Raw genomic sequence first — 26,344 nt, 5'->3', positions numbered from 1 at the left:
TCTACTCAACCTCGTCTTGGCTCCGAGGCCCAGCCGTGGAGACCAGCGCACTGCGCATGCGCGCCCGCTCCCGGAGGGGCGGGGCTGCCCTGTGAGGAGGGACTGCCATCGGCCACCGTCGTCGGGACCCTTCCACTTCGTACTCGTCTCCAATTTCCGCCTCTCGCTTTTCTGGATTTGAAAAGTGAAACAAGTGAGAAGCCAGGTTGTGCTAGGGAATATGAGAGGCAAAGAAACGGAACGGAGCTTTAGTCAATCAAAGCTGAACGGGGAGGCAATCTGATAAATCTGTTCCTGCTGGAGTCAGGAGGAGTTAATGCAAATTAGATACAAGGCACTAAGGCAAAAAAAGACTACATTTCCCAGCGGTCATAGCGTCCTAGACGCGCTGCTTTCTGGGGGTTGTAGTACTTAGGCGTTAGAGGACTCCAGCATAAAAGCTGCCCCCCCAGTCCCACGCTTTTTCCGTCTTTTCAGGATATTTGAGCTCGGTGTTTGTGTATCTTCCTCGCTGGACACAGGTCTAAAATTGTGAGAAGAAACCTTAAAAAGGGTATGAGGACACGCTGCCTTTAAGACTACGCTTTGCTAATCGAGGAGTCGTCTATCTAGGACTCGGTAGTTGATGTTTTGGGGCTGGGCCCCCTCGTGGACTTCCTCTGAGGAAGCCGGCCGGAGACCGCGGTCTGCGCACACCTCGTTAGGTTCTCCCCGCACGGTCTGTGTCCTGCGAGGTCGGATCCGAGCCTCTGGCCGCGACCCGCACGTTCGTGTGAGCTTGTCTTCTCGGTGTGTGTCCCGCCATGGCTCAGCTCCAGGCGCGCTTCTTCACCGACCACAAGAAGTAAGTAGGCGGCTCCCCTCGGAGCTTCCCCGACGGCTGCTGGGCCCGGGCGGTCCGAGGGTCTCCGCCGCTGCTCCCCTCCCCCGCAGCCCTTCCCCTCCCTCTCTGCCTTTCCGCCTTTCGCGCCCTCACCCGAGGCGGTGCAGTGCCGCGGCTCCCCGGAGACCCCCCCCCCGGGCCGACCCCCGACGGCCGGCGCACCTCCTTCCCGCCCAGCCGCGAGGCTCGGGGCCTCCCGGAGGGCTTTCCCTGCGCGGCGGCGCGAGACAGAAGATGCCTTTCTAAACGGAGCTAGGAAGTGGGGCTCGGAAGAGGGGTTTAAATAAGATGTGATGCAGATAGAGCTGTGTGGATGTGTATACAATTCCACACATATGTCTGTGCATTACTGGTGTATACAGTACAAGGCACCTGTTATCAGAGGTCTCTGTAATACTCACTTGAAACTTGATTATGTGCCTTTGTCATGTGGAGCTTGCATTTGCCAGGTCTCAGCAATGCTGTAAACCCCTTGAAGGCAGGAACTGTGTATGAAGCTCTTGAGTTGAGTTTATCATCTTTTTAACGTTTTCCTGGTGCTAATTTTAAGTAATACATATTTGTCGTATTAAGATGGCATGAAGTAGAAAACTTCCACCTGAATTACTATTGTATTTTTTATTTTGTGTGTAAATCATAGTAGTGTACATAGTTTAGAAACTTGGCCTTACTATTTTAATATTGAGATGCACTAATGTAACTACTATATATATATATATATATATGTAATTTTTATTTACTTATTTATTTTTTTGCCAGCCCTGGCTTGGGCTCAGGGCCTGAGCACTGTCCTTGGACTTTCTCAAGGCTAGAGCTCTAACACTTGAGCTTCAGCACCACTTCCAGCTTTTTTCTATGTATGTGGTACCGAGGAATTGAACCAGGTCTTCGTGCATGCTAGGCAAACACTCTACCACTAGGCCAAACTCCCACCCAACTACTATATATATTTTTTTATTAAAGAATTTATTAACATTGATTGCAACTACTATATATATATTTTATTTATTTTTTTGCCAGTCCTGGGCTTGAGCTCAGGGCTTGAGCACTGTCCTTGGTCTTTCTCAAGGATAGAACTCTACCACTTGAGCCTCAGCACCACTTCCAGCTTTTTTCTATGTATGTGGTACCGAGGAATCGAACCCGGTCTTTGTGCATGCTAGGCAAGCACTCTACCACTAGGCCAAACTCCCGGCCCCACAACTACTATATTTTTAAGAAAAAAAATTTCCATCTGAGACGGATTTAAATTGGTGATGTGACACTTTTTGCTCATTGGCAGGCACCCTACCACCTGAACCAAGACTCCAACCCCATAAGTTTTTGAATTACATCAATAGTAAACCACTATTTTAATCCCGGGAATAAATTGATATGTAGGGTGTGTAGGTGTAGGTTCTCCAACATAACAAAACTGAGAAATTAAAAGTTCTTCCTTTACGATATTTTGGTCAGTAAAATGGGGGGGGTTAGTATTAAATACATACAATTCCGTATACTATGTATGCTTGTAAGAAAGAGAATTGTAGGGATGGGAGTTTAGCCTAGGGGTAGAGGGCTTGCCCAGCATGCACAAAGACCCAGTTTCAATTCCTCGGTACTACACACATAGAAAAAGCCAGAAGTGGTGCTGTGGCTCAAGTGGCAGAGTGCTACCTTTCAGGAAAAAGCCCAAGGACAGTGTTCAGACCCTGAGTTCAAGCCCCAGGACTAGCACAAAAAAAAAAGAGAGAAAAAGAATTGTGCTTTGCCCTACATTTTACTGGCCAGAATATTAAGTAAAAGCAGCAAAAACTTTAATTTCTAAATCTTTTGTTACATTTTTAAGTACTCAATGGCTAACCTTTGGAGGTCATGATAAATGCATGATAATTACTAAAAGTGTAGTGTGAGGATGAACTACTTGCAGAATTGTGCGTCCATCACCACAGTGAATTTGTCTACGGTGGTGAATTACCATATCTGTGGTCTTCTGTGACTGGATTCTTTCATCCACTATCATGTTTTCATTCATGCTATAATATATCTTAGTACTTTATTTCTTCTGTGACCCAAGTGTTCTAATGTATTGATACACCACAAATTCCTATTATGAATATTGTGATTATAATGGATAGTGGTTATATTGTGGTTATTATGAATAGTGGTTTAAGCATGTGTTTTCATTTCTCCTTGGTATTTAACTAGATATGGAATTCCTGGATGAGATAGTAACTTTACATTTAACTTTTTGAGCACCTTCCATACTGTTTTCCAAAGTAACTACCATTTTACATTTCTACCATCAACATATTAGTGTTCACATTTTTCCATATCTTTACTAACACATTTTTTGATGTCTGATCATTTGTCATCTCAAATACTTCTCTTTTTCTTGTTGTTGTCATCAGTCATAGAGCTTGAACTCAAGGCATGGGCTTTGTTCCTAACCTTTTTGTTCAAGGCTATTACTCTACCACCTAAGCAGCAGCTCCACTTAGGCTTTTTCTTTTCTTTCTTTCTTTCTCCCTTTTTTCTCTTCCTTTTTTCATCTTTCTTTTGCCCTTTCTCCTTCCTTCCTCCCTCCCTCCCTCCCCTCTCCCCCTCCGTCTCTCCTCCTGCCTCCTTCCCTCCTTCCCTCTCACTGTTTCTTTTTTTTCTTTCATTTGTTCCTTCTTGTAGCTAGTGGAGATTTGCTCTCCTACACTTTCCTGTCCAGGCTGGCTTTGATCTCAGCCTCCTGAGTAGCTAGGATTACAGGCATGAGACACTGGTGTCTGGTTTCAAATACTTGTTTTATTACCTGATTCAGAAGTAGAAGCTCTTCAGAGGTCATAGCCTTCATCTCTTACCAATCTGTCCCTGGCCCTTTTCTCCAGCTTCCTTCATCCTTCAGTCAAGTTTTTCATATACTGCAGCTTCCTTTATACATTGTTTCTTCAGGACTATACTCTGTATTGTTGGGCCCCTGGATTTTTACCTTACTTGTTTCAGTACTTTCTGGCAACACATTGGTAGGCATCATCTTTAGAAAAATTGAAAAATTTGTGTATTATGCTAGCTCGTTGTGTCTTAGATGGTGAGACACAGTATTATGTCAGTCCAGGAATATAATTCTCTACTTAAAAAACAAAACAAAAACAAACAAACAAGAAAAACCAGTGACTTGTTGAGATCATTTAGATTGATATCCATAATTTAACCTCAGTTAGATTGTATCTTTTTTTCCCCCCAAGTTCTTGGTCTGTAATAGGAATGACTATTACTCAATAGCAAGCAAATGGCCCAAACTCTGTTTCAAGAGAAAACCTTGTCATTCCCTCCACTGTTTGGATCACATAACTCTTCCATTCTTCATCCAGAATGTAAGCAATAACTCCTAACAAATATGAAGTTTATGATCATTGTCTACTCAATTGCTGACACCCAAACCCTTGGATGGAGATATTTAGCTTTATTTTGATGTTGGTTACATTATCTGTCCTTTGCATTATAGCCATCCTAATGAGTGTGAAGTGATATTCAATATGGTTTGATTTGCATCTCTCTGATGACTAAGGAAGGATGAGCATCTTTTCATGTGCCTACTGATCATTTCTATTTCTTTGGAAATCTATTCAAATCTTTTGTCCATTTTTGGCCAATTTTATAATTAAGTGGTATTTATATATTCCAGATACAAGTTCCTTATCAGATATATGAATTACAAAAATTTTTTCATAATGAGTCACCTAATCTGCTTCCTGTCATGGATTTCCCTCATCTGCGTTCTATTGCCCATCCAGAAAGATCTAATTAAACAAAAATTCTGAAAACTGTTCCCATGACACCTTGTTGCCTGCAGAAATTAAAGTTGTTTCCCATAATATAGTATTGAAAGCACTTCATGCACATCTTTTCGGTTTCAACTACAAGTACTGTCTAAAGTAAAATCTTACTTTTGGAAATAAGGGCTTTTCTAACTACTATTTTATTGTTCTCCCAACCCTCCTATACCCCCAATTTCCTGTCTACTCTGTACCTGGAAAAAATATTAATACAAATATACTCAGGAGGCTCAAATATACTCAGGATCAAAGTTTAAAGCCAGCCCAAGCAGGAAAGTCTACAATTTTCCAGGAAAATGGAAGTGGCACTGTGGATCAAAGTGGTAGAGCACTAACTTTGAGGGGAAAAGGCTCAGCAACAGTGCCATGTCTGAGTTCAAGCCCCACGGCTGACTATGTGTATATATATATATATATATATATATATATATATATATATATATATATGGATGATCTTTCTTATGCATCCATTCAAACCCTGTTATTCTTTGGCTTTTTTTTGGTCAGTCATGGGGCTTGGACTCGAGCTCAAGGCTACTATCCTGCCCTTTGAGCCATAGTACCATTTCCAGTTTTCTAGTGGATAATTGGAGATAAGCATCTCTAGGTCTTTAGTGCCTGTGCTTGGCTTTGAACCACCATCTTCAGATCTCAGCTTCCTGAGTAGCTAGGATTATAGGCATGAGCCACTGTGCCTGGCTTCTTTGACTTTATTTGAAAAATCTATCTTTCTCCTTCTGTTTTATTCCTCTATCTATGTCCCTCTCTCCTTCTCCCCTCCTTCCATTTCCCTTCTCTTTTATGTGGACATGTATGTAAAATGCATACACAGTATTACTATGTTATAATCATGTTAAAAACATCTATTAATTTTGTTTGCTTTGTACTACAAAATAATAGTGGGATGGGGTAGGGCAAGTTGGATTAGGCTGCATCCTAAGAACTGTTTGCATCAGTGAACTTCCTTCCCTCCCATGCAATTAATATATACTGATTAAAAAAATAAAGAAGAAAATTAGAACTCCTAAAATGTATTAGGTGCCCAATAAATGTTTGAGTGAATGAACATTTCTTTAAAAATCTGTGGACTTGGGTGTCGGGAGTTTGGCCTAGTGGTAGAGTGCTTGCCTAGCATGCACGAAGAATGGGTTCGATTCCTGGGTACCACATACGTAGCAAAAAGCCAGAAGTGGTGCTGTGGCTCAAGTGGTAGAGCCCTAGCCTTGAGAAAATCCAGGGACCATGCTCAGGCCCTGAGCCCAAGCCCAGGACTGGCCAAAAAAAAAAAAAAATCTGTAGACTTGGTTTGACATATCATTTCTTTTTTATAGATATGCGGTAGATGATGTTCCCTTCTCAATACCTGCCATCTCTGAAGTTGCTGACCTTAGTAACATCATCAATAAATTGCTAGAGGCCAAAAATGGTGGGTATATATGTTCTTGAGAAACTAGAAGAGGACACAGTGCATATTTATATTTTTATATACATATTTATATATATACAAAATATACACATACATATATATACATATTTTATATATGTATATATACATATATACATATTTATATTTCCTGGTTTTTTGGACTCAACATATGAATTCTGTAATATATACATATATATACATATTTTATATACATATATACATATTTACATATTTATATTTCCTGGTTTTTTGGACTCAACATATGAATTCTGTAATAATTTTAATATACTAGTTGTGATGTAGAGATTATCATGTACTATGAGGGCTGGATTATGGAACTATAAAATAAGCATTTTACTGTTTATGCATCACTTGTTAGTGAAGCAGAGAGTAAAGTAACTGTATTTGAGTATTTATGTGATAACAGAAAGATAGTGTTTTTTATTTTTGTGTTCCAAGTTTATAAAAAAGTAGTAACAACAAAAATATATTTCAACAGAATAAAGTTCGGTTTTTAAAACTATACACTGTAGTGGTCGCAAGTGGCTTATGCCTATAGTGTCCTAGCTGCTCAAGAGGCTGAGATCTGAGGTTTATGGTTCAAAGTCAGCCCAGAAAGGAAAGTCTGTGAAACTCATGTCCAATTAAACACCAAAAAGCTGGAAATGGAACTGTGATTCAAATGATAAGAGTGCTAGCCGTGAGCACAAAAGCTAAGGGACAGTGCCAACCCCTGAGTTCAAGCCCCAGAGTAGGCACTGAGAAAAAATAAAATCACATATTTTGGAATACATTTGTCTAATAAGTTTGTGACACCTGAGACCTTAAGAATGATAATAATTTTACGCTGTATGGTTTTTTCTTGTTGTTGTTTTGCTTTTTTTTAGAGTTCCACAAATATGTGGAATTTGATTTCCTTATTAAGGGCCAGTTCCTACGGATGCCTTTGGTCAAACACATGGAACTGGAGAATATTTCAACAGTAAGTCCACATACTTTGTTCTCTATTTTACCTAAGACGTTATCACATATTGTAGGCATTTAATTCCTTATAGAATCAGCCTTAATCAAAACTCAAGACTATTTTGATTGTTGTTTTTCCTTGGAAATGTCAGCTTTGGTTTTGTGTATATTGTATTTTCAAACTCCTGCAAATATTTTATTAATACAAGTGAATACATTGTTCATAATTTGCTCAAGGCTAGCACTCTACCATTTGAGCCACAGCACCACTTCTGGCTTTTTCTGCATATGTGGTACTGAGGAATCACACCTAGGGCCTTATGCATGCTAGGTAAGAACTCAACCACTATGCTATGCTCCAGGACCCCTGCTTGTGATTTTTCATACTCTTTAATACTTAATTTATAATCAGGTGATTTTTTTTTGGTCTTGGGACCTGGACTCTGGGCCTGGGCATCGTCTTTGAGCTCTTCAGCTCAGGGCTACCGCCCTAATTCTTGAGCCACAGTGCCACTTCCAGTTTTCTAGTGGTTAATTGGAGATAAGAGTCTCATGACTTTAGTTCCTAGGCTGGCTTTGAACCTTGATCCTCAGATGTCAGCCTTTTGAGTAGCTAGGATTACAGGTGTGAGCCACTGCGCCCAGCAAATCAGGTGATTATTTTTTTTTTAGAAAAATCTATGGTGAATTTTACATTTTCGTCATTTCAGAGTACTATTTAGAAAAATGAGGTGCACCTACAAGTTTGTGCAGTGATCACTACCATTTCTGGAACTGTTTGTCATTCCATATAGAACCTGTGTTCCCACTTTTATGATTTTGGGGGGGGGGCTGCAGGGCTGGACCTGGGTGCTGTCCCTGAGCTCTTCAGCTCAAGGCTACTGCCCTACCCCTTGAGCCACAGCACTACCTCTGGTTTTCTAGTGGTTAATTGGAGATGAGTGTTTCATGGACTATAGTGCTGGGGCTGGCTTTGAACCCCAATCCTCAGATCTCAGCCTCTTGAGTAGCTAGGATTATAGGCATGAGCCACTGCACCTCACATACTTTCATGATTCTTAAAAAAAAAAGTTTTCTTACTCCTTTTTTTGCCAGTCCTGGGCTTGACCTCATGGCCTGAGCACTGTCCTTGGACTTTCTCAAGGCTAAAGCCTCTATCATGTGAGCCCAGCACAGCACCTCTTCCAGCTTTTTTCTATGTATGTAGTACCGAGTAATTGAACCCAGGTCCTCGTGCATGCGAGGCCAACACTACTGGCTAGGCCAAACTCCCAGCCCCTAGTCTTTATATTTCACTCTTTCCCTTTCACATGTTTTTCAAAGCTACTCATATTTTTTGCCATTGCCCTTCACTTTTGTTAGATCAGATAAAGTTTCTGAACTTTTTAATATTAAGTAAGGAGTGTAACAAGGATTACAGTTCCATAAGTCAGGCAATAAATACAATGCCCTCTGACTTTTTAAAAGGTTCCACGTTTCCTGACTTATGAAGGGATCATATATGAAGGTGATAGGTTAAATTGGGAGTATTTAACTTTATAATACTAAACTTCAAAAGTGGACATAGAGCTGAGCACTAGTGGCTCACACCTGTAATCCTAGCTACCCAGAAGGCTGAGATCTAAGGTTCATAGTTCAAAGCTGGCCAGGGCAGGAAAGTCCATGAGCTTCTTATCTCCAGTTAACCACCAGAAAATGGCTCAAGGAGGTAAAGTGCTATCCTAGAGCAAAAGAGCACTTGGGCCCCAAATTCAAGCCCCATGACTGACCAGTCATAGGAGTAAGCTCCTCATAGAAGTACTTTATTTTATTTTATTTTTTGTCAGACATGGGGCTTGAACTCAGGGCCTGTGCACTCTCCCTAAGTTCTTTTTACTCAATGTTAGCACCAACATTTTGAGCCACAGTTCCAATTCTGGCTTTTTCTTTTTTGGTGGTTAATAAGATGTCTTACAGACTTTCCTTCCCAGGCTGGCATTAAACTGTAATCCTCAGATCTCACTCTCCTGAGTAGCTAGTATTATAGGTGTGAGCCACCAGTGTCTGGCAAGGAGCTTACTTTTCCAAGAATGAGATGCTAGAATTATTACACAAAGTTATCTTTTTTTTTCTTCTGCTGTTTCTTTTCATTTATCCTTTTACTTTTACTTAGAAGGACTTTGCCTTTAAAACTGCCAACTGATTTGTTTTGTGATTTCTCTATTACTAGGAAGAGGTTGTGGAACTAGAATATGTGGAAAAGTATACTGCACCCCAGCCAGAACAATGCATGTTACATGATGACTGGATCAGTTCAATTGAAGGCACAGAGGAATGGTATTGCCAGACAAATGTTACTTAGTTTTCTTATGTATCTCCTTTAGTTTTTTTTTGTTGTTGTTTCCTTTTTGTGGGTCATGGGGCTTGAACTGGACCTGGGCACTGTCTCTGAGCTCTTCAGGGCAAAGCTGCGATCCTACCCTTGAGCCAAGCCCAACTTCCTGTTTTCTAGAGGTTAATTGGAGATAAGAGCCTTAGGTCCCTTGGTGCCCAGGATGTCTTTGATCCTTGATCCTCAGATATCAGCTTCGTGAGTAGCTAGGGTTATAGGCATGAGCCACCGCTCCAACTTTGTTGTTGTTTTCTTATTGTTTTTTTAGTTCAATATTTTTCTCTGATTCCTTATTTGTAAAATAAATTTTGTGATATAGATAGATAGACAGATTGACAGACACCTACCTATTGGACACCAATAGGTATTTATTAACAGGCGCTTTTCCTGTTTCAAGATGCTTTTGTAATATCTTTCTTATGCACAAGTCAGGTGTCTTAAAGCATTCATTCATTTATTATTTATTTATTTATTTATTTATTGCCAGTCCTGGGGCTTGAATTCATGGCCTGAACACCAGCCTTGGGCTTTCTTAAGGCTAGAGCTCTACCACTAGAGCCACAGCACCACAACCAGCTTTTTCTATGTATGTGATACCAAGGAATTGAACCTGGCTCTTTGTGCATGCTAGGCAAGCATTCTTCCACTACGCCAAACTCACGGCTGCTGTAATTTGCCTGGTTATGCATTTTATTTTATAAAGGAAAAAGTTAACTATAGCCACAGGCAGTTTCTATGAAAATGCTCATCATACTATGTTCTTCAGCTTAAGGCTGGCACTCTACCACTGAACCATGGTACCGCTTCCTGTTCTGGCTCTTAAGCTATGTCTCCAGCCTTTTTTTTGGGGGGGTGAGGTGGGTCATGGGGCTTGAATTCTGGACCTGGGCATCCCTGAACCCTTCGGCTCAAGGCTACCACCCTTCCCCTAGAGCCACATCCACACTTCCCATTTTTCTAGTGATTAATTGGAGATAAGAGTCTCAGGTCTTTTGTGCCCAAGGACCCAGGCTGTGAACCGTGATCCTCAGATCTCAGCCTCCTCTGAGTAGCTAGAATTACAGGCGTGAGCAACTGCAGCCAGCTTCCAGCCCTTTTTTCAATCATTTTCACTGGTCAATTATAAAGGATCCATTAGGAATTATAAGCAGTTTATCTTACGCTGATTTGCAATGTTTATAGTATGAATGAGTTTTTAGGTTTTGTAAGAAAAAGTAAGTCTAAGAATATATTGAAATCTTTACCTTCATATCGAAGAGTTTAAAAATATAATCTCTGGGTTGGAGACCTGGCTCCAGTTATAGTAAGCAAGCTGAATGAGTACAAAGCCTCTGAGTCCAAGCTATAGTACTGGCCAAGAAGAAAGAAAGAAAAGGTAAGAAAGAGAAGAGAGACAAGGAAGGAGGGAAAACACAATATAATCTTCCAAGTTTCCTTTGCATTGTCATAAACACAACTGGTTCTCATAGTTTTTTGTTTTTCTCGTTATAGGATTTTGACTGGTTCTTACGATAAGACTTCCCGCATCTGGTCCTTGGAAGGAAAGTCAATAATGACAATTGTGGGACATATAGACGTTGTAAAAGATGTAGCTTGGGTGAAAAAAGGTAGGACTCTGTTTAAACTAAGAGGAATTTTAAAATAGACCTTTTTCAGTGCAGGAAAAAAATGCAAAGTAAGAAATGCCTCATACCTCAGTTGTTATGAAGTTCTTCAAAAACTAAAATCCATACTTGATCCTTTAATGAAATTGTTTCAAATAGTGTACATTTCAGTTCAAGTAATGTTTTTGTACTTTTCAAGACACTTCTTTTGACAGGAGCAAGGAGAGTCTCACCATGAAGCCCAGGCTGATCTGACACTCTGTAACCGATTAGTCTAGCACTCACCATCCTACTGCCTCATTCCTCCCCCCCTCCCCCATCCCTCCCTCCCTCCCCTCCTCTCTCTCCCTCTCCCTCCCCCCCCCCCCCCCCCCCCCCCCCCCCCGCCAGTCCTGGGGTTTGAACTCAGGGCCTGGACACTGCCCTTGAGCTTTCTCAAGGCTAGCACTTGAGCCGCAGTACCACTTCCAGCTTTTTCTGTGTGTGTGATACTGAGGAATCAAACCCAGGGCTCTGTGCATGCTAGGCAAGCACTCTACCACTCACTAGGCCACGTTCCTGGCCCAAGACTCTTCTCTTTACAACATGTTAATCTTTTAAGAGCCCCCAGTCCTGGGGTTTGAACTCAGGACCTGGGCACTCTCCTTGGACAGTTTTTACTCAAGGCTAGTGCTCCACCACTTGAGTCACAGCATCACTTCTGGCGTTTTCCATGTATGTGATACTGAGGAATCGAACCCAGAGCTTTGTGCATACAAGGCAAGCATTGTACCACTAGGCCACACTCCCGGCCCATGCACTGACTATTTTTGCAATAGAGTCTTGCTTCCTACCTGGGCTGAGATGTGCCTATGTTAAGTTTTCTGTTCTAGCTGAGATGACAGACCTGCTTAGCCATGTCCAGTTATCTTTCCATTGGGGCAGTCTTTTCTTCCTGGGCTAGCCTGGAACCATGATATTCCTAAATTTAGTACATAGCTTCTGATGATAGGTTCATGGAGTTGAGTGGAAATCTCTCAAACTCCTCTGTTAAGAACTGGCCATATGCTGCATTCTCAGTCCCCCAATTACAGGTATGCGCCACTGACAACCAGGTGACCTCTTTTTTCTTTCAGACATCAACAGAAATACCAAATATTTTATTTCAGAAGGTAAAGTATTTAAAACTTTAGACGAATTCGTTTCTAATTTGAAACTAATTTAATTTGTTTCTTGTTGTCCTTCAGACAATTTGTCTTGCTTACTGCTGAGTGCATCTATGGATCAGACTATTCTATTATGGGAGTGGAATGTAGAGAGAAACAAGGTGAAAGCCCTACACTGCTGTAGAGGTCATGCTGGAAGTGTGGATTCTATAGCTGTTGATAGCTCGGGAACTAAAGTAAGTAGCCAGTGTGTTGTCAGTACAGTCTTAAATTAGGATTTAACCATCTTTGTAAATGTTTGTTCCACATATATTTCTTGTGATCTTACTAATTTCATAAGAGTCAGTGGCTAAAGAATATGATTTTGGACCAAGTATAAACAGTTGTACAGTTAGAAAGCTAAAAATTTACTTCCCAGGCTGTGGTCATTGCTAGAGAATTAGAGTATCTAGTCCTGAGTTCAAACCTCACTACCACTCAGAAACATAAAAATAAGCATTATATAATTCTTCCCCCAACTGGGTATCTGTAGTTCAGTGTCTTACTTGAAATATTTTAAGAAATCGGATAAACAAATAACTTCATGTAACCTTTTTAAACATAGTAATTGACATTGTTATAATCAAGTATTCTTTTAAGTGATGTCAGCAACCAAAAATGCCTGGACAATCACCTGAGGCTTATTAGCATACATACAGATTATTATTAATAGTTTATTTTACTATCAGGACTGAACTATTTATGATGGCAAAATAACAAAAGCAGGGGCTGGGAGCATAGCCTAGTGGTAGAATGCTTGCCTAGCACGCACAAAGCCCCGAGTTCGATTCTTCAGTGCCACACATACAAAAAAAAGTGCCAGAAGTGGCACTGTGGATCAAGTGGCAGAGCACTAGCCTCAAGCAAAAAATGTCCAAGGACACTGCTCAGGCCCTGATTCAAGTCCCACGACTGGCAAAAACAACAATGACAAAATAACAAAAGCAGTTAAGACAGAAACCTGAGAGTAATACTATATTGATTTAGGAGTGGTACAAACCCTCCTACAGTTTGAAAGTTCCCTAAGCCACACTGGAGTATCCTAGGTTTGAGTATTTCCTTAGATCTGTTTTGCCACTTGCAGGTATAGGTTACTGTTTTCAATATCGGTAAAGGCCATACAAAATAATCAATAGAGGAAGACAAACCAAAAGCAGTTGGTAAGAAGCATATGTATCTATTCCATCATGTATCAAATGATTTCAGGGGCCCTTGTATGCCTAATAGGGATGGACAGACCTTTCTGTTAGGACAACAGAGGATATTTGAATGCATTCATAAGTAAAGATTTTTGAATTTCATGTTTACCCTAAAAGGGTTTAAATGTGGTTGAGTAAAAATTTAAATGAATTACTCATACCTATCTTGATTAATTAAGGCCAGAACTAATCTTGAACTTGTTTGTGCCTAGAAGAAAATTTATTGGGCTGTGGTATCCAAAGAGTGAACCAAGAAGGCCTTGTGGAGCCAGTGGAATAGTGGCCAGTACATGCTTCTCCTTGTTTCCTGAAGTCACTTTTACCATTTTTTGTGTGCCAGTTCTGGGGCTTGAACTCAGGGTCTTAACTTTTGTGCTTATCACCCTCAGATCTCAGCCTTCTGAGTATCTAGGATTACAGGCTTGAGTCATCAACACCCAGCTCTTTTATCCTTTGTTACTTTAAGTTGATTTTGTTCTCAAGGCAATAAACCAGGCCTTCAGAATTACCCAGATTTTTCATCCTGTATTATACTGTCCCTAGAAAATGACTATCTTTATTTCCCTGTAACATAGATTTTCTTTCTTTTCCTTTTCTAAAAAAAAATTCTGAATGAAGAAAAGACCTATTGGTACAGTATAGAACCAATGCCCACCTGCCAGGGTAAGAAGCCACATAAGAGTGGCAGTTCCCTTGATTACTGTGCAGATTGAAATTTCCAGGAGATTAGGAACCCAAGCAGCTAATACTATAGGTAAAAGATTTCAGATCTATATACCAGAGAGATTATGAAAGTGAAGTTCTAAAGTCAAATAGAAAAAGGCAGAGCAAAATATGAATCAAGCCAGCGCGATGCTTACACCTGTAACCTTAGCTACTCAGGAGGCTGAGATTTGAGGATCAAGGCTCAAAGCCAGCTGAGCACAAAAGGACTTGAGACTCTTATCTCCAATTAACCTCTAGAAAACGGGAAGTGGAGCTTGGCCCAAGGGTAGGGTGGTAGCCTTGAGCTAAAGAGCTTAGGGGCTACGCCCAAGCCCAGTGGTAGGGTGGTAGCCTTGAGCTGAAGAGCTCAGGGACAGCACCCAGACCCAGTTCAAGCACCATGATTTCCCCACACACACCAAAAAAATACATATATGTGCATGAATAATATTACATATGTTTTCCCTCTTCATTGTATACATTGTGTATTTTGTGTAGTTTTGCAGTGGCTCCTGGGACAAGATGTTAAAGATCTGGTCTACAGGTAAGTCAATATTTATTTTCCTTGGACTGATTCATTGTATTTTAAGAATTTCAGTCGAGACCAAAGGAACAAAAGGCGCATAGTATCCTTAATATGTGGCTATTAGATCCAAACAGTACAAGAGTGATGGCTCAATATTTGCGTACCCAAGGCCATGGACATGTTATTGGAAATATAAACACAACTACATAGACATAATGTTTTGTTTTTGTCTGTCCTGGCTTGAACTCAGGACCTGAGCACTGTCGTTGGGCTTTCTCAAGGCTAGAGCTCTATCACTTGTGCCTCAGCTCCACTTTCGGCTTTTTTTCTATGTATGTGGTACCGAGGAATCGAATCCCGGGTCTTTGTGCATGCTAGGCAAGCACTCTACCACTAGGCTAAACTCCCGGCCCCAACGTAATGTTTTATTACATAGATTAATACATATCTATGACATACAAACCCTTAGCCTAATTTTAATTATGTTCTAAAATCTAAGTGCCAGTAGTTGTATATAGAGATTCCCTTCTTGAATACTTGTTTGTTAAATACGTCATTTGAAATATGTAAAAATCAATGTTAATAAATTCTTTAAAAAAAAAAGAATTTCAGTAAAAAGTATTTTTTCTTTTTAAATTTTGGTAACAGTATTGGGGATTGAACTCAGGCCCTCACACTTCACATATCACTCAAGGTGGGTGCTCTCCCACTTGTGGAGCCACACTGCATGTCTGGTTTTTTTGGTAGTTAATTGGAGCTAAGAGTCTCAGATTTTCCTGACTGGGCACGTTTCACACTTCCTCAGATCTCAGTCTCCTGAGTAGCTAGGATTGTAGGTTTGAGCCACAGATACCTAGATAGTAAGAGAATTGTGTGTGTGTGAGTCTGTGTCTTGTCTGTCTTGGAGCTTAAATTCTGGGCCTGAACACTGTCCCTGAGCTCTTCAGCTCAAGGCTAGCGCTCTACCACTTTGAGCCACAGTACCACTTCTGTTTTCTCGTGGTTAATTGGAAATAAGAGTCTCTCAGACTTTCATGGCTGGGCTGGTTTTGAACTATGACTCTCAGATCTCAGCCTCCTGAGTAGCTAGGATTATAGGCATAGCCACCAGTGCCTATCCAAGTAAGAGGATTTTTCACCCATATTTTGTTTATAAATAATAGACTAGACTGTTTTAGGACATTTAAAAATATGATAGTAAATTTAATATTTTAGGATTAATGTTTTAGGACTTTTCTTTAACCCTATCACACCCTTAATTACTGAATGAAGCCATGGAATTGTTGAAAGTATTTTTTTAAAATGGTTGGTATAATGGAACATAGCTAACTGGGTTCTGAGAGTTCTCTTATTCAAGAACCTAGAGTAATGCTGGTATAGTGGCTTAGGCCTGTAATCCTAGACACTTGGGAGTCTAAGGTCTGGATTACTGTTTGAGGCCAGCCCAGGCAAAAGTTGCTGTAGTGGTACACATGGGTCATCTCAGCTACGTGGGATGCTGAAAGAGGAACATAGTTCTAGGTCAGCCCAGCTTGAGCAGAAAAAATTCATGAGACTCTTCTCAGTGGAAGAAGCTAGATGTGGTTCAACACTGTTGTCTTCCCAGCAATAGGCGAAACATAAAATAAGAGGGTTACGGTCAAAGCAAAAAGTAAGACCCAGCAGGGCGCAATGGCTCATACTACTCTAGCTACTCAGGAGGCTGAGATCTGAGGATCACAGTTCAAAGCCAGCCCGGGTTCTAAAGTCAGTGAGTCTCTTATCTTCAGTTAACCACTAGAAAACGAAGTGGCACTGTTGCTCAAGGATAGGTCAGTAGCCTTGAGCTGAATTGCTCAGGGACAACACCCAGGCCCAGAGTTTAAGCCCTACTACCAGTGGTGGGGGCGGGAAGGGGGTGAGACCCTACCTAAAAAAATTACCAGTGTTGGAGTCAGGGGGCTTAGCAGTAGCCTGCCTAACAAATAGCAGGGCACTGAGTTTAAGCCTCAGCACAACAAAACAAAACAAAATCCCTGAAAATAATCAATGCTTTTTGAATACCTTTGACTCATTTTAAGGCGTTTAAAAATGAGTTTCGAGCCTGGGTGCCAGTGGCTCACACCTGTAATCCTAACTATTCTGGAGGCTGAGATCTGAGGATCATGGTTCAGAGCCAGCCCAGTCAGGAAAGTCTGTGAGACTCTTATCTCCAATTAACTACCAAGAAACCAAAAATGGTGCTGTGGCTCAAGTAGTAGAATACTAGTGTTGAGCTGAAGGGCTCAGGGACAGCACCCAAGCCCAGAGTTTAAGCCCCATAGTAGACAAAAAATAAATAAAAAAGACTTTTGAGTCATTTAAATGTTACATGAATTTCTTAGTTAAGCTATTTCCCTTAGAGAAAAAAATTGAGTGCAATTTTACCAAGATTAATACTCTTACTTTGAAAATATATTCAAAAGATGGCGGGGAGGAAAATGAGGACCAAGACATGTGAAAGGGTATCAATGTATGGGAATTAATGCACCATCTATCTGGCAAATATCATGTAACCCTTCTATTAATTACAATAAAAATATATGAAAAAAAAGAAAATATATTCAAAAGAACAATTGAAAGAACAGAAGGAAAGGTTCTTACGAGAGTATACCTTCATAGTAGTAAGAAAACATTGATCAGGAGGAAATACACAGGTATTTTAAAACCTAGGAGCTAGAACTATTTACTGTACAGGTAATAAGACTAGAATACCTTCATTACTTCTAAAGGAATTGCTATTTTACAGTATAATTATACTGTCACATTCACAAACCATGGGAATCAAAAAGTTTTGCCAGTTTTAAATAATTTAATGTAAGATAGTAGGAAATATTTGAGTGTATTTTACAAAATGCTTACAAAATTTTTTGTTTCTTTTTGTTTTTGCCTATCCTGGGGCTCAGAATCTGGGCCTTGGCATTGTCCCTGAGCTCCTTTTTGCTCAAGGTTAGTGTTCTATCACTTGATCCACAGGGCTACTTTGGGTTTTTCTGTGACTAATTGGAGATAAGAGTCTCACAGACTTTCCTACCTGGACTGGCTTCAAACCTCAGTCCTCAGATCTTAGCTTTCTGAGAAGCTATGATAAAGGCATGAGCCACAGTGCCTGACTTAAAGCAAACCACTTTGAAGAAGAGGCAGTTTAAAACTTGTTTATTTACTTTTTTATAGTACTGAGTAATAATTGTCTTATAGAGCAAATCTAGGTCCTTGTTCATGCTTAGCAAACACTCCACCATTAAATTATCCCCAGCCTTATAACAATTTTATTTATATATTGATTTATTTGCCACTCCTGGGGCTTGCACTTAGGGCTTGAGCACTGTCCCTGGACTTTTTCCTCAAGGTTAGCACTCTGCCACTTGAGCCATAGCACCATTTCTGGCTTTTTCTATGTGTGTAGTACTGAGGAATTGAACCTGGATCTTCGTGCATGCTAGGCAAGCACTCTACCACTGGGCCAAACTCCCGGCTCCCTGTAACAAGTAAATATAGCCCAGTAGTGTCCTGATTTTGATTCCCAATACCACAAAATAGAAAATAAAATGAATTTTTAAAAAAATCATTGAAGCATAAAGCAGATAGTCTGGGAGAGTAAACATGGCTGAGGTACATCTGCTTTTGACATAATGTCATTATCTCTTGCATAATATAAATGCAGTCAGGTATAACTCTTAGAACTAACAGTCAGTAGGTTCCCATAGTTATGATAAAGTTATCCATATTCCTAATGATAAAAGGATATCAAGATTGCAAACTTGATAGTTTTCAGTTTTCTAATCTTTGTTTTGGTTTCTCATTTTTGAAGACTAATATTCCAGATGTTATCTTACATACATACAACTTTCTGCTAACCTAAAAGATAAGGAATATTTGCTCCCTAATCTGTTACAATAGAGAAAATCTATATACCAGAGATGCAGAAAATTCTTTCAGTTTACAGTATTTTTTTTTCAGCTAAGTCATTTTAATAGCTGTGCAGCAACTACTCTTCACCTCAGTTTACAGTATTTAATATTAACTTATATTGACTAAGATCTACAAGTATTATATCTAATTCTCTGTGATGCAGTCCCTACAGATGAAGAAGATGAAATAGAGGAATCTACCAATCGGCCAAGAAAGAAACAGAAAACAGAGCAGTTGGGGCTAACAAGAGTAAGTGAATACAGGAACTAACATAGTTTAGATCTATATTGCTGAGTATACTTTATCCATATCTTTCCTGTTTATATTTCCTTGTGACTTACCTTGCTTCTCCAACCATAATAGTCTTTTTTTTTTTTCTTTTTTGCCAATCCTGAGGCTTGAACTCAGAGCCTGAGCACTGTCCTTGGGCTTTCTCAAGGCTAGAGCTCTACCACTTGAGCCACAGCGCCATTTTGGCTTTTTATGAGTATATAGTACCGAAGAATCGAATCTAGGACTTCATTCATGCTAGACGAGCACTCTACCACTGGGTTACATCCGTAGTCCTATATTTTTTATTATTATTATTATTATTTTTTTTTTTTGCCAACTCAGGGCCTGAGCACTGTCCTTGGACTTTTCTCAAGGCTGGAACTCTACCACTTGAGCCATAGCACCACTTCCAGCTTTTTTCTATGTATATGGGACCGAGGAATCGAACCCGGGCCTTTGTGCATGCTAGACAAGCACTCTATCACGAGGCCAAACTCCTGGCCCCTATTTTTTATTATTTTTAAGAAGGGTTCTCAAGATGTTGCCCAAACTGGCTTTGAACTCCTGGGTTCAAGTGATTCTCCTACTACCTCAGCAACATAGATAGCTGAGACTACAGACACAACCCATTGCACCCAGCTATACATTAGCTTACCTTTTAAAAAACATTATTTAATTCATTTTTAGTATTGTGTAGCAGAATGTAATGTAAGCCTAGTCCTTTGTTACTTAATTATAGTCTTTTTTATATATTGCATTTTCTTCCATTCAGTGTCTTGCTGCTACCTTTGTATTTAGGGGCATTCTTTTGTAAGTGTGCTTCCATTCATTTATTTAAGAGATGTAATAATATACTGACTTTCTCATTCAGCTTTTTATAGGGCTTAGATTTATATATTCATGTTACTAATTGAAGTCATGCCAAAAGTGCTTAAAGCACTAATTTTAATGAAAATATTGTTGTTATAATTCAAAATTTTAGGTCTTAGAAAAATAAGACATATATCGAAAGTTAGCTGAGGGGCTGGGAGTTTGCCTAGTGCTTGCCTAGCATGCACGAAGACCCAGGTTTGATTCCTCGGTATCACATACATAGAAAAAAGCCAGAAGTGGTGCTGAGGCTCAAGTGGTAGAGCTTTACCCTTGAGAAAGTCCAAGGACGGTGCTCAGGCCCTGAGCTCAAGCCCAGGACTGGGAAAAAAGAAAAAAGGAATTTAGCATAATTACACCTGTAATCCTAGTTACTCGGGTGACTGGAATCTGAGGATCACAGTTCAAAGCCAGTCCAGGCAGAAAAGTCTGTGAAATTCTTACCTCTAATTTAAAAACTCAAAAGCTGGAAGTGGAGCTGTGGCTCAAGTGCTAGAGTGCTAATCTTGCGCAAATTGCTTAGTAACAGCACCCAGGCCATGAGTTCAAGCCCCACAATCAGTAGAGAGCAAGAAAGAGAATACAATCACATATATCACATTATTTGAAATAGACTTAAAATTTACAAAGGCATTGGGCCAACTGAGTCAAAGAATTCTTCATAAGTTTGTCTTTCATGGCCCAAGAAAGCTGTCCAGAGTAGATGAATCCTGGCTGTGTGTATCTCTTTCACACCACAAATGAGAGTCTAAAATGCAGTCAATCTTAGGTTTTAAATGCTACTAGGCAATGCCTTGAAGGACGTCCTTTTTCTCTGGGAGACTGGACTAGAACTCAGTATGTTCTGGTCTGGTTCTCCTTAATCAGAATATTCTTAGCACATTCTATAGTTATTCTGAGAACTACAGGCTAGAGAAGAGAGAGAGTAGGTTAGTCCAAGGCCGTTTGTGGACTATCCAGCACCAATCTTTAGTATTTGTTAGTTGAAGAGTTCTGTGTTTTACTGCTCAAAACAAAAAATGCAACAGATGAGAATACCAGAATTCAGTAGAAAGACTGGAGATTTTGGAGTAATACTTGGGTTCACACATAAGTTTGATAATTTTACACTAATATGACAGTGTATATGTAAACAAAACCAGAAAATATCTACTATGAAGGATTGTTGTAAAGAACAGATAAAACTAGCAAGATGTGGATTTTGGAAGTTAATAGCTTCTTTGATCTTTTCAATTATCTAAAATGTAAATGTTTTCCCTTTTGGTGTTCTTTCATTTCTAGACTCCCTTGGTGACCCTCTCTGGCCACACAGAAGCGATTTCCTCAGTGCTGTGGTCAGATGTTGAAGAAATCTGCAGTGCGTCTTGGGACCACACAATTAGAGTGTGGGACGTTGAGTCTGGTGGTGTTAAGTCAACTTTGGTAAGACTTAATTTCAGCATTCCTCTGATTAACTTAGACTTTGTCAGTGATGTGTGTCTAAAAAATGGATAGCCTTTTCTCACTACAGTTGAATGTTCTTTCTTTTTGTAGACAGGAAATAAAGTATTTAATTGTATTGCCTATTCTCCACTTTGTAAACGTTTGGCGTCTGGAAGCACAGATAGGCATATCAGACTATGGGATCCTCGAACTAAAGGTGAGTTATATTCACTAGGGTATGTAAAAAAAAAAAGCTATGTACAAGTGTCTTGCAGTTTGTTCTCTCTTAAAATTCAGTACTTTCTATCTTTTTTGCTTTGTTCAGATGGTTCCTTGGTGTTGCTCTCCCTGACTTCACATACAGGCTGGGTCACCTCTGTCAAGTGGTCTCCCACCCATGAACAGCAGCTGATTTCAGGCTCTTTGGATAACATTGTCAAGCTGTGGGATACAAGAAGGTACATCCTGTCCATAAGCTATCAAACAAAGAAATCAATTCCCGATACATACAGAGAAAATGTTATCCAAACCTACAAGAGGAAAAAAGTTCTTAGTTATGCTACCTATTAGGATAAATGTTGATATACAAGAAAGACCAGGATCAGCTGGGTGCAGTGGTTCACACCTGTAACCCTAGTTACTCAGGAAGCTGAGATTTGAGGATCCAGGTTCAAAGCCAGCCCAGGCACAAAAGGACCTGAGACTCTTATCTCCAATTAACCTCTAGAAAATGTAAAATGGGGCTTGGCTCAAGGGTAGGGTGGTAGCCTTGAGCTGAAGAGCTCAGGGACAAGCCCAGGCCCAGAGTCCAAGTCTCAAGACAAACAAACAAAAAAAAAAGAAAAGAAAAGAAATTAAGTCCAAGATCATAGGCATTTTAGTCATGTTAACATAGGTGTTTTTTTTTTTCTTTCTTAGCATTCTAGAAGCATCTAGCTCCATTCTACTTTAAACCCCTCCCTAAAAGAAATCCATCTTCCTGATTTTGTTATAATACAGGAGAAAAATATCTTAGAAAGATTATCCTGAGCCAGGCGCTCATGGCTCACATCCTAGCTGCTTAGCAAACATGGATCCAGAAGGATCACAGTTTGAGGCCAGCCAGACAAAAAATTTATTTATTTATTTATTTATTTATTTATTTATTTATTTATTTTGCCAGTCCAGGGCTTGGGCTCAGGGCCTGAGCACTGTCCTTGGACTTTCTCAAGGCTAGAGCTCTACCACTTGAGCCTCAGCACCACTTCCAGCTTTTTTCTATGTATGTGGTACTGAGGAATTGAACCCGGGTCTTTGTGCATGCTAGGCAAGCACTCTACCACTAGGCCAAACTCCCGGCCCCCAGACAAAAAATTTATAAGACCCCATTTCAAGTGTGGTGATGCATGCACACCTGTCTTCCCAGGTTTAACGGGCAACATAAGTAGGAGTATTGTAGTCCATTGAGGTAAAAGTATTGAAGGAAGTGTAAAAATGTGGCTACTTATGCATAAAGTCTTACAACTTAGTATTTTTACTCTGCTACTATTATAAGAAAACAGGAAAGATAAAGTAAATACTCAGAATTTCAAGATTAAGTAATTATTGATGCAAAGATATTAAGACTAAAACATTTTAAGTGTATTATTCAAGTGTGCTTGTTTTAATACTGTAAATACATTTAACATGTTAATGTTTTCCTCTTTTAGCTGTAAGGCCCCTCTTTATGATCTGGCTGCTCATGAAGACAAAGTTCTAAGTGTAGACTGGACAGATGCAGGGGTAAGATTTTATTAGGTATTTGGTGGTGAAGAAAATACTGTTAGTAGAATAAATCCAGTGGTTTTTTTGTTTGTTTGGTTGGTTGTTTGGTTGGTTGTTTTGGTTTTTTGCTGGACCTGGGGCTTGAATTCAGGGCCTGGGCACTGTCTCTGAGCCTCTCTGTACTTAAGGGTAGAGCTCTACTACTACATATCACTGTGTCCAGTTGTGAGTTGAGAAGCAATTTCTCAAACTTTTCTGTCTGGACTGGCCTTGAGCCATCAATCCTTCCTTTCTCAGCTTCCCAAGTAACTAAGGTTTACAGGCTTGAGCCACCGGGGTCCAGATAACAAAGCTGTTTGCCAGTCCCAGGGCTTGATTTCAGAGCCTGGGCACTGTCCTTTCCTTGAGCGACTTTTGTTCAAGGTTAGCACTCTACCACTTAGCCACAGAACCACTTCTAACTTTTTCTGTTTATGTGGTACTGAGATATAGAACCCTTCATGCATGCTAGGCAAGCACACTACCACTAAACCACGTTCTCAGCCTGTTTATCTTTTTTTTTCAGGATTGTATCATATTTGACATACAAGATATATATATATATTTATATACATAATATATATTATATGACATATATGATGCTAATATATAATGCTCTAACACATTTTGTATAAAACAAATATATATTGACATTTGAGGTTACATTCTGTTCATTTTTGCCAGGAATCATTGGGACAATTTAGTAGTATTCTCTGGTGTGTAATAAAAAAAAAAATGCATTTGATGGGGCAGGGAGTTTGGCCTAGTGGTAGAGTGCTTGCCTAGCATGCACAAAGACCCAGGTTCAATTCCTCAGTGCCACATACATAGAAAAAAGCCAGAAGTGGTGCTGAGGCTCAAGTGGTAGAGTGCTGGCTTTGAGAAAGTCCAAGGACAGTGCTCAGGCCCTTAGCCCAAGCCCAGGACTGGCAAAAAAAAAAATGCATTTGAATAGAAAACACTGTAATATAGCTATGCTTATAAGTAGAAATATATGCACTTACAATTTTGAAATATATTGTAAAGTGGTTGATGATTCTAGAGCTCTTATAGTCATATGCCAAAATTGGGAATTTCTAAGGGAGACGCAATTATTTTTCTATTTGTAAAAGAAAATGTGTGAGATTATATACAATTTCTCTACCATGACTTAGTCTTGAAATGATGGAATTACCGAATTATACAATTTGTTATAATGTTTCATAGTATTTCATAAGATATACATAATAAAAGCCCACTGTTTATCTTTAAAAGTTACTGATTCCGGGCCAGGAATGTGGTAGAGTGCTTGCCTCCCATGCACAAAGTCCTGGGTTCGATTCCTCGGAAACATAAACACAGAAAAAGCCAGAAGTGGTGCTGTGACTCAGGTGGTAGAGCAATACTAGCCTTGAGAAAGCCCAAAACAGTGCCCAAGCCCTAAATTCAAGCCCCAAGAATGGCAAAAAAAAAAAAAAAGCTAGCCAGGTGTGGTGGCTCATGCCTGTAATCCTAATCCTAGTTTCTCAGGATGCTGAAATGTGAGGATAGCGTTCAAAGTCAGCCCAGAACTAAAGACTCTGAGACTCTTATCTCCAATTAACCATTAGAAAACTAGAAGTAGCACTGTGGCTCAAGGGGTAAGGTGGTAGCCTTGCGCTGAAGAGCACAAAGACGGTGTCCAGATCCAGAGTTCAAGTCCCCACGACAAAAAAGAAAAAGTTATTAATTTTGGCCAAGAGTATGGCCTAGTGGTAGAGTGCTCACTTAGCATACAGACAACCCTGGGTTCTATTCCTCGGTACCACATACACAGAAAAAGCCAGAAGTGGCTCTGTGGCTCAAGTGGCAGGACTAGCCTTGAGCAAAAACTGTCTAAGGATAGTTCCCAGGCCCTTAGTTCTAGTCCCAGACTACCAAAAAAATTAAAAATTAAAAAAATGTTACTAATTTCAATAATGATTTTTAAAATTGTTTTATGCAGTAAAATCTCATATTTGAAAAGGAAACAAATGTTCCCACTAATGATAGTAGTAAACTTTGAGAATTTGAAGTTTTTTTCCTCATTAGTACCTTAAGGAAACCTTTTTTTTTGGCCACTCCTGGGCTTGGGCTCAGGGCCTGAGCACTGTCCCTGGATTTTCTCAAGTCTAGGGCTCTACCACTTGAGCCACAGCACCACTTCTGGCTTTTTGCTATGTATGTGGTACCGAGGAATCGAACCCAGGTCTTCGTGCATGCTAGGCAAGCACTCTACCACTAGGCCAAACTCCCGGCCCCTTAAGGAAACCTTTTAAGTCCATAAACTACTTCAGACCATTTGTTTCAAAGTATTTCCCAGTCAGAAAAGGAGGCTGGCGGGGCTGGGAGTTTGGCCTAGTGGTAGAGTGCTTGCCTAGCATACACTAAGATCTGGGTTCAATTCCTCGGTACACATACATAGAAAAAAGCCGGAAGTGGTGCTGTGGCTCAAGTGGTAGAGCTCTAGCCCTGAGAAAGTCCAAGGACAGTGCTCAGGCCCTGAGCTCAAGCCCTATGACTGGCAAAAAAAAAAAAAATTATTATTATTATTATTTTTAATTTCTAAGATTCGTAAAAGTACATCAATGTTACTTTCCACACTATTTTATTTATTTATTCTTGTGCCAATCCTGGAGTTGCAATTCCTAGGCACTGGCCCTGAGCTTCTCTGCTCAAGGCGAGCTGTGTTCTTTGACTTGAGCTATAGCTTCCCTTCCAGATTTTTGCTGGTTAATTGGATATGAGAGTCTAATGGACTTGCCCTGCTCAGGCTGGCTTTGAACCACAATTCTTACATCTCAGCTTCTTGAGTAGCTAGGATTACAGGCATGAGCCACAGGTACCCGGCTCTATTTTCTATGAAGTCTTACCAAGTGCTTATACAAAATGTTATAGCACATTTATACAGTACTTCAACCAAAATGATCTGTTTTAGTGTTTTTATAAAGTGGATTATAATACAGGTTTGAGTGGCCCAGATTAGAGAATGGTATATTTGCCCATACATAAGCTATCTTGAGAGATGGGAACCAAGTCTAAACTTGAAGTTTACTTTTTGTTTCATATATACCTTGTACACACATACAGTAATACCTCTTTTGTAATCAAAATCATCAGTATTTAATTTTTCTCTCTGAAGTAATATCTACTTAATGTTTTAATACATTTTTTTTCTCTCTTTACACAGCTACTTCTAAGTGGAGGAGCAGACAATAGATTGTATTCCTACAGATACTCACCTACCACTTCCCATGTTGGGGCATAAAAAATAAGCCATAATTTGATTAGAAGGACTTTACAAATGAAATTTGTAAAGAATCTTCAGATCACATTGATGCAGATTCAGAAAGCAGCCTTGTAAATTAAACTGAATCCATTCTTAGTAAAGTTTAACTTATGA

The 26,344-nt window shown here is 39.9% G+C and overlaps 1 protein-coding gene across 2 annotated transcripts; it reads left to right on the top strand.

Moving 5' to 3' along the window:
• Window positions 1-195: 195 nt before the first annotated feature.
• Wdr12 (WD repeat domain 12) lies at window positions 196-26,344 on the top strand. Of its 2 annotated transcripts, XM_090354616.1 has the most exons (13): window positions 196-844; window positions 6,021-6,115; window positions 7,003-7,097; window positions 9,288-9,394; window positions 10,941-11,056; window positions 12,280-12,434; window positions 14,640-14,685; window positions 18,761-18,846; window positions 21,022-21,162; window positions 21,274-21,379; window positions 21,488-21,620; window positions 22,851-22,923; window positions 26,132-26,344. In XM_090354616.1, exons 1-13 carry the CDS (start codon window positions 804-806, stop codon window positions 26,207-26,209), a joined length of 1,272 nt encoding a protein of 423 aa, XP_090210742.1. In that variant the 5' UTR covers window positions 196-803; the 3' UTR covers window positions 26,210-26,344. The 2 variants fall into 2 exon arrangements, with proteins under 2 accessions (XP_090210742.1, XP_090210743.1); XM_090354617.1 differs by lacking the exons at window positions 196-844; window positions 7,003-7,097; window positions 9,288-9,394 and having other exon boundaries at window positions 6,050-6,115.

This window comes from Megascapheus bottae, chromosome 21, assembly GCF_031878675.1.
Source record: "Megascapheus bottae isolate mThoBot1 chromosome 21, mThoBot2.hap1, whole genome shotgun sequence".
Taxonomy (NCBI): domain Eukaryota; kingdom Metazoa; phylum Chordata; class Mammalia; order Rodentia; family Geomyidae; genus Megascapheus; species Megascapheus bottae.
Note: the sequence above shows the minus strand (reverse complement) of the source record. Positions and strands in the feature narration are given on the sequence as shown.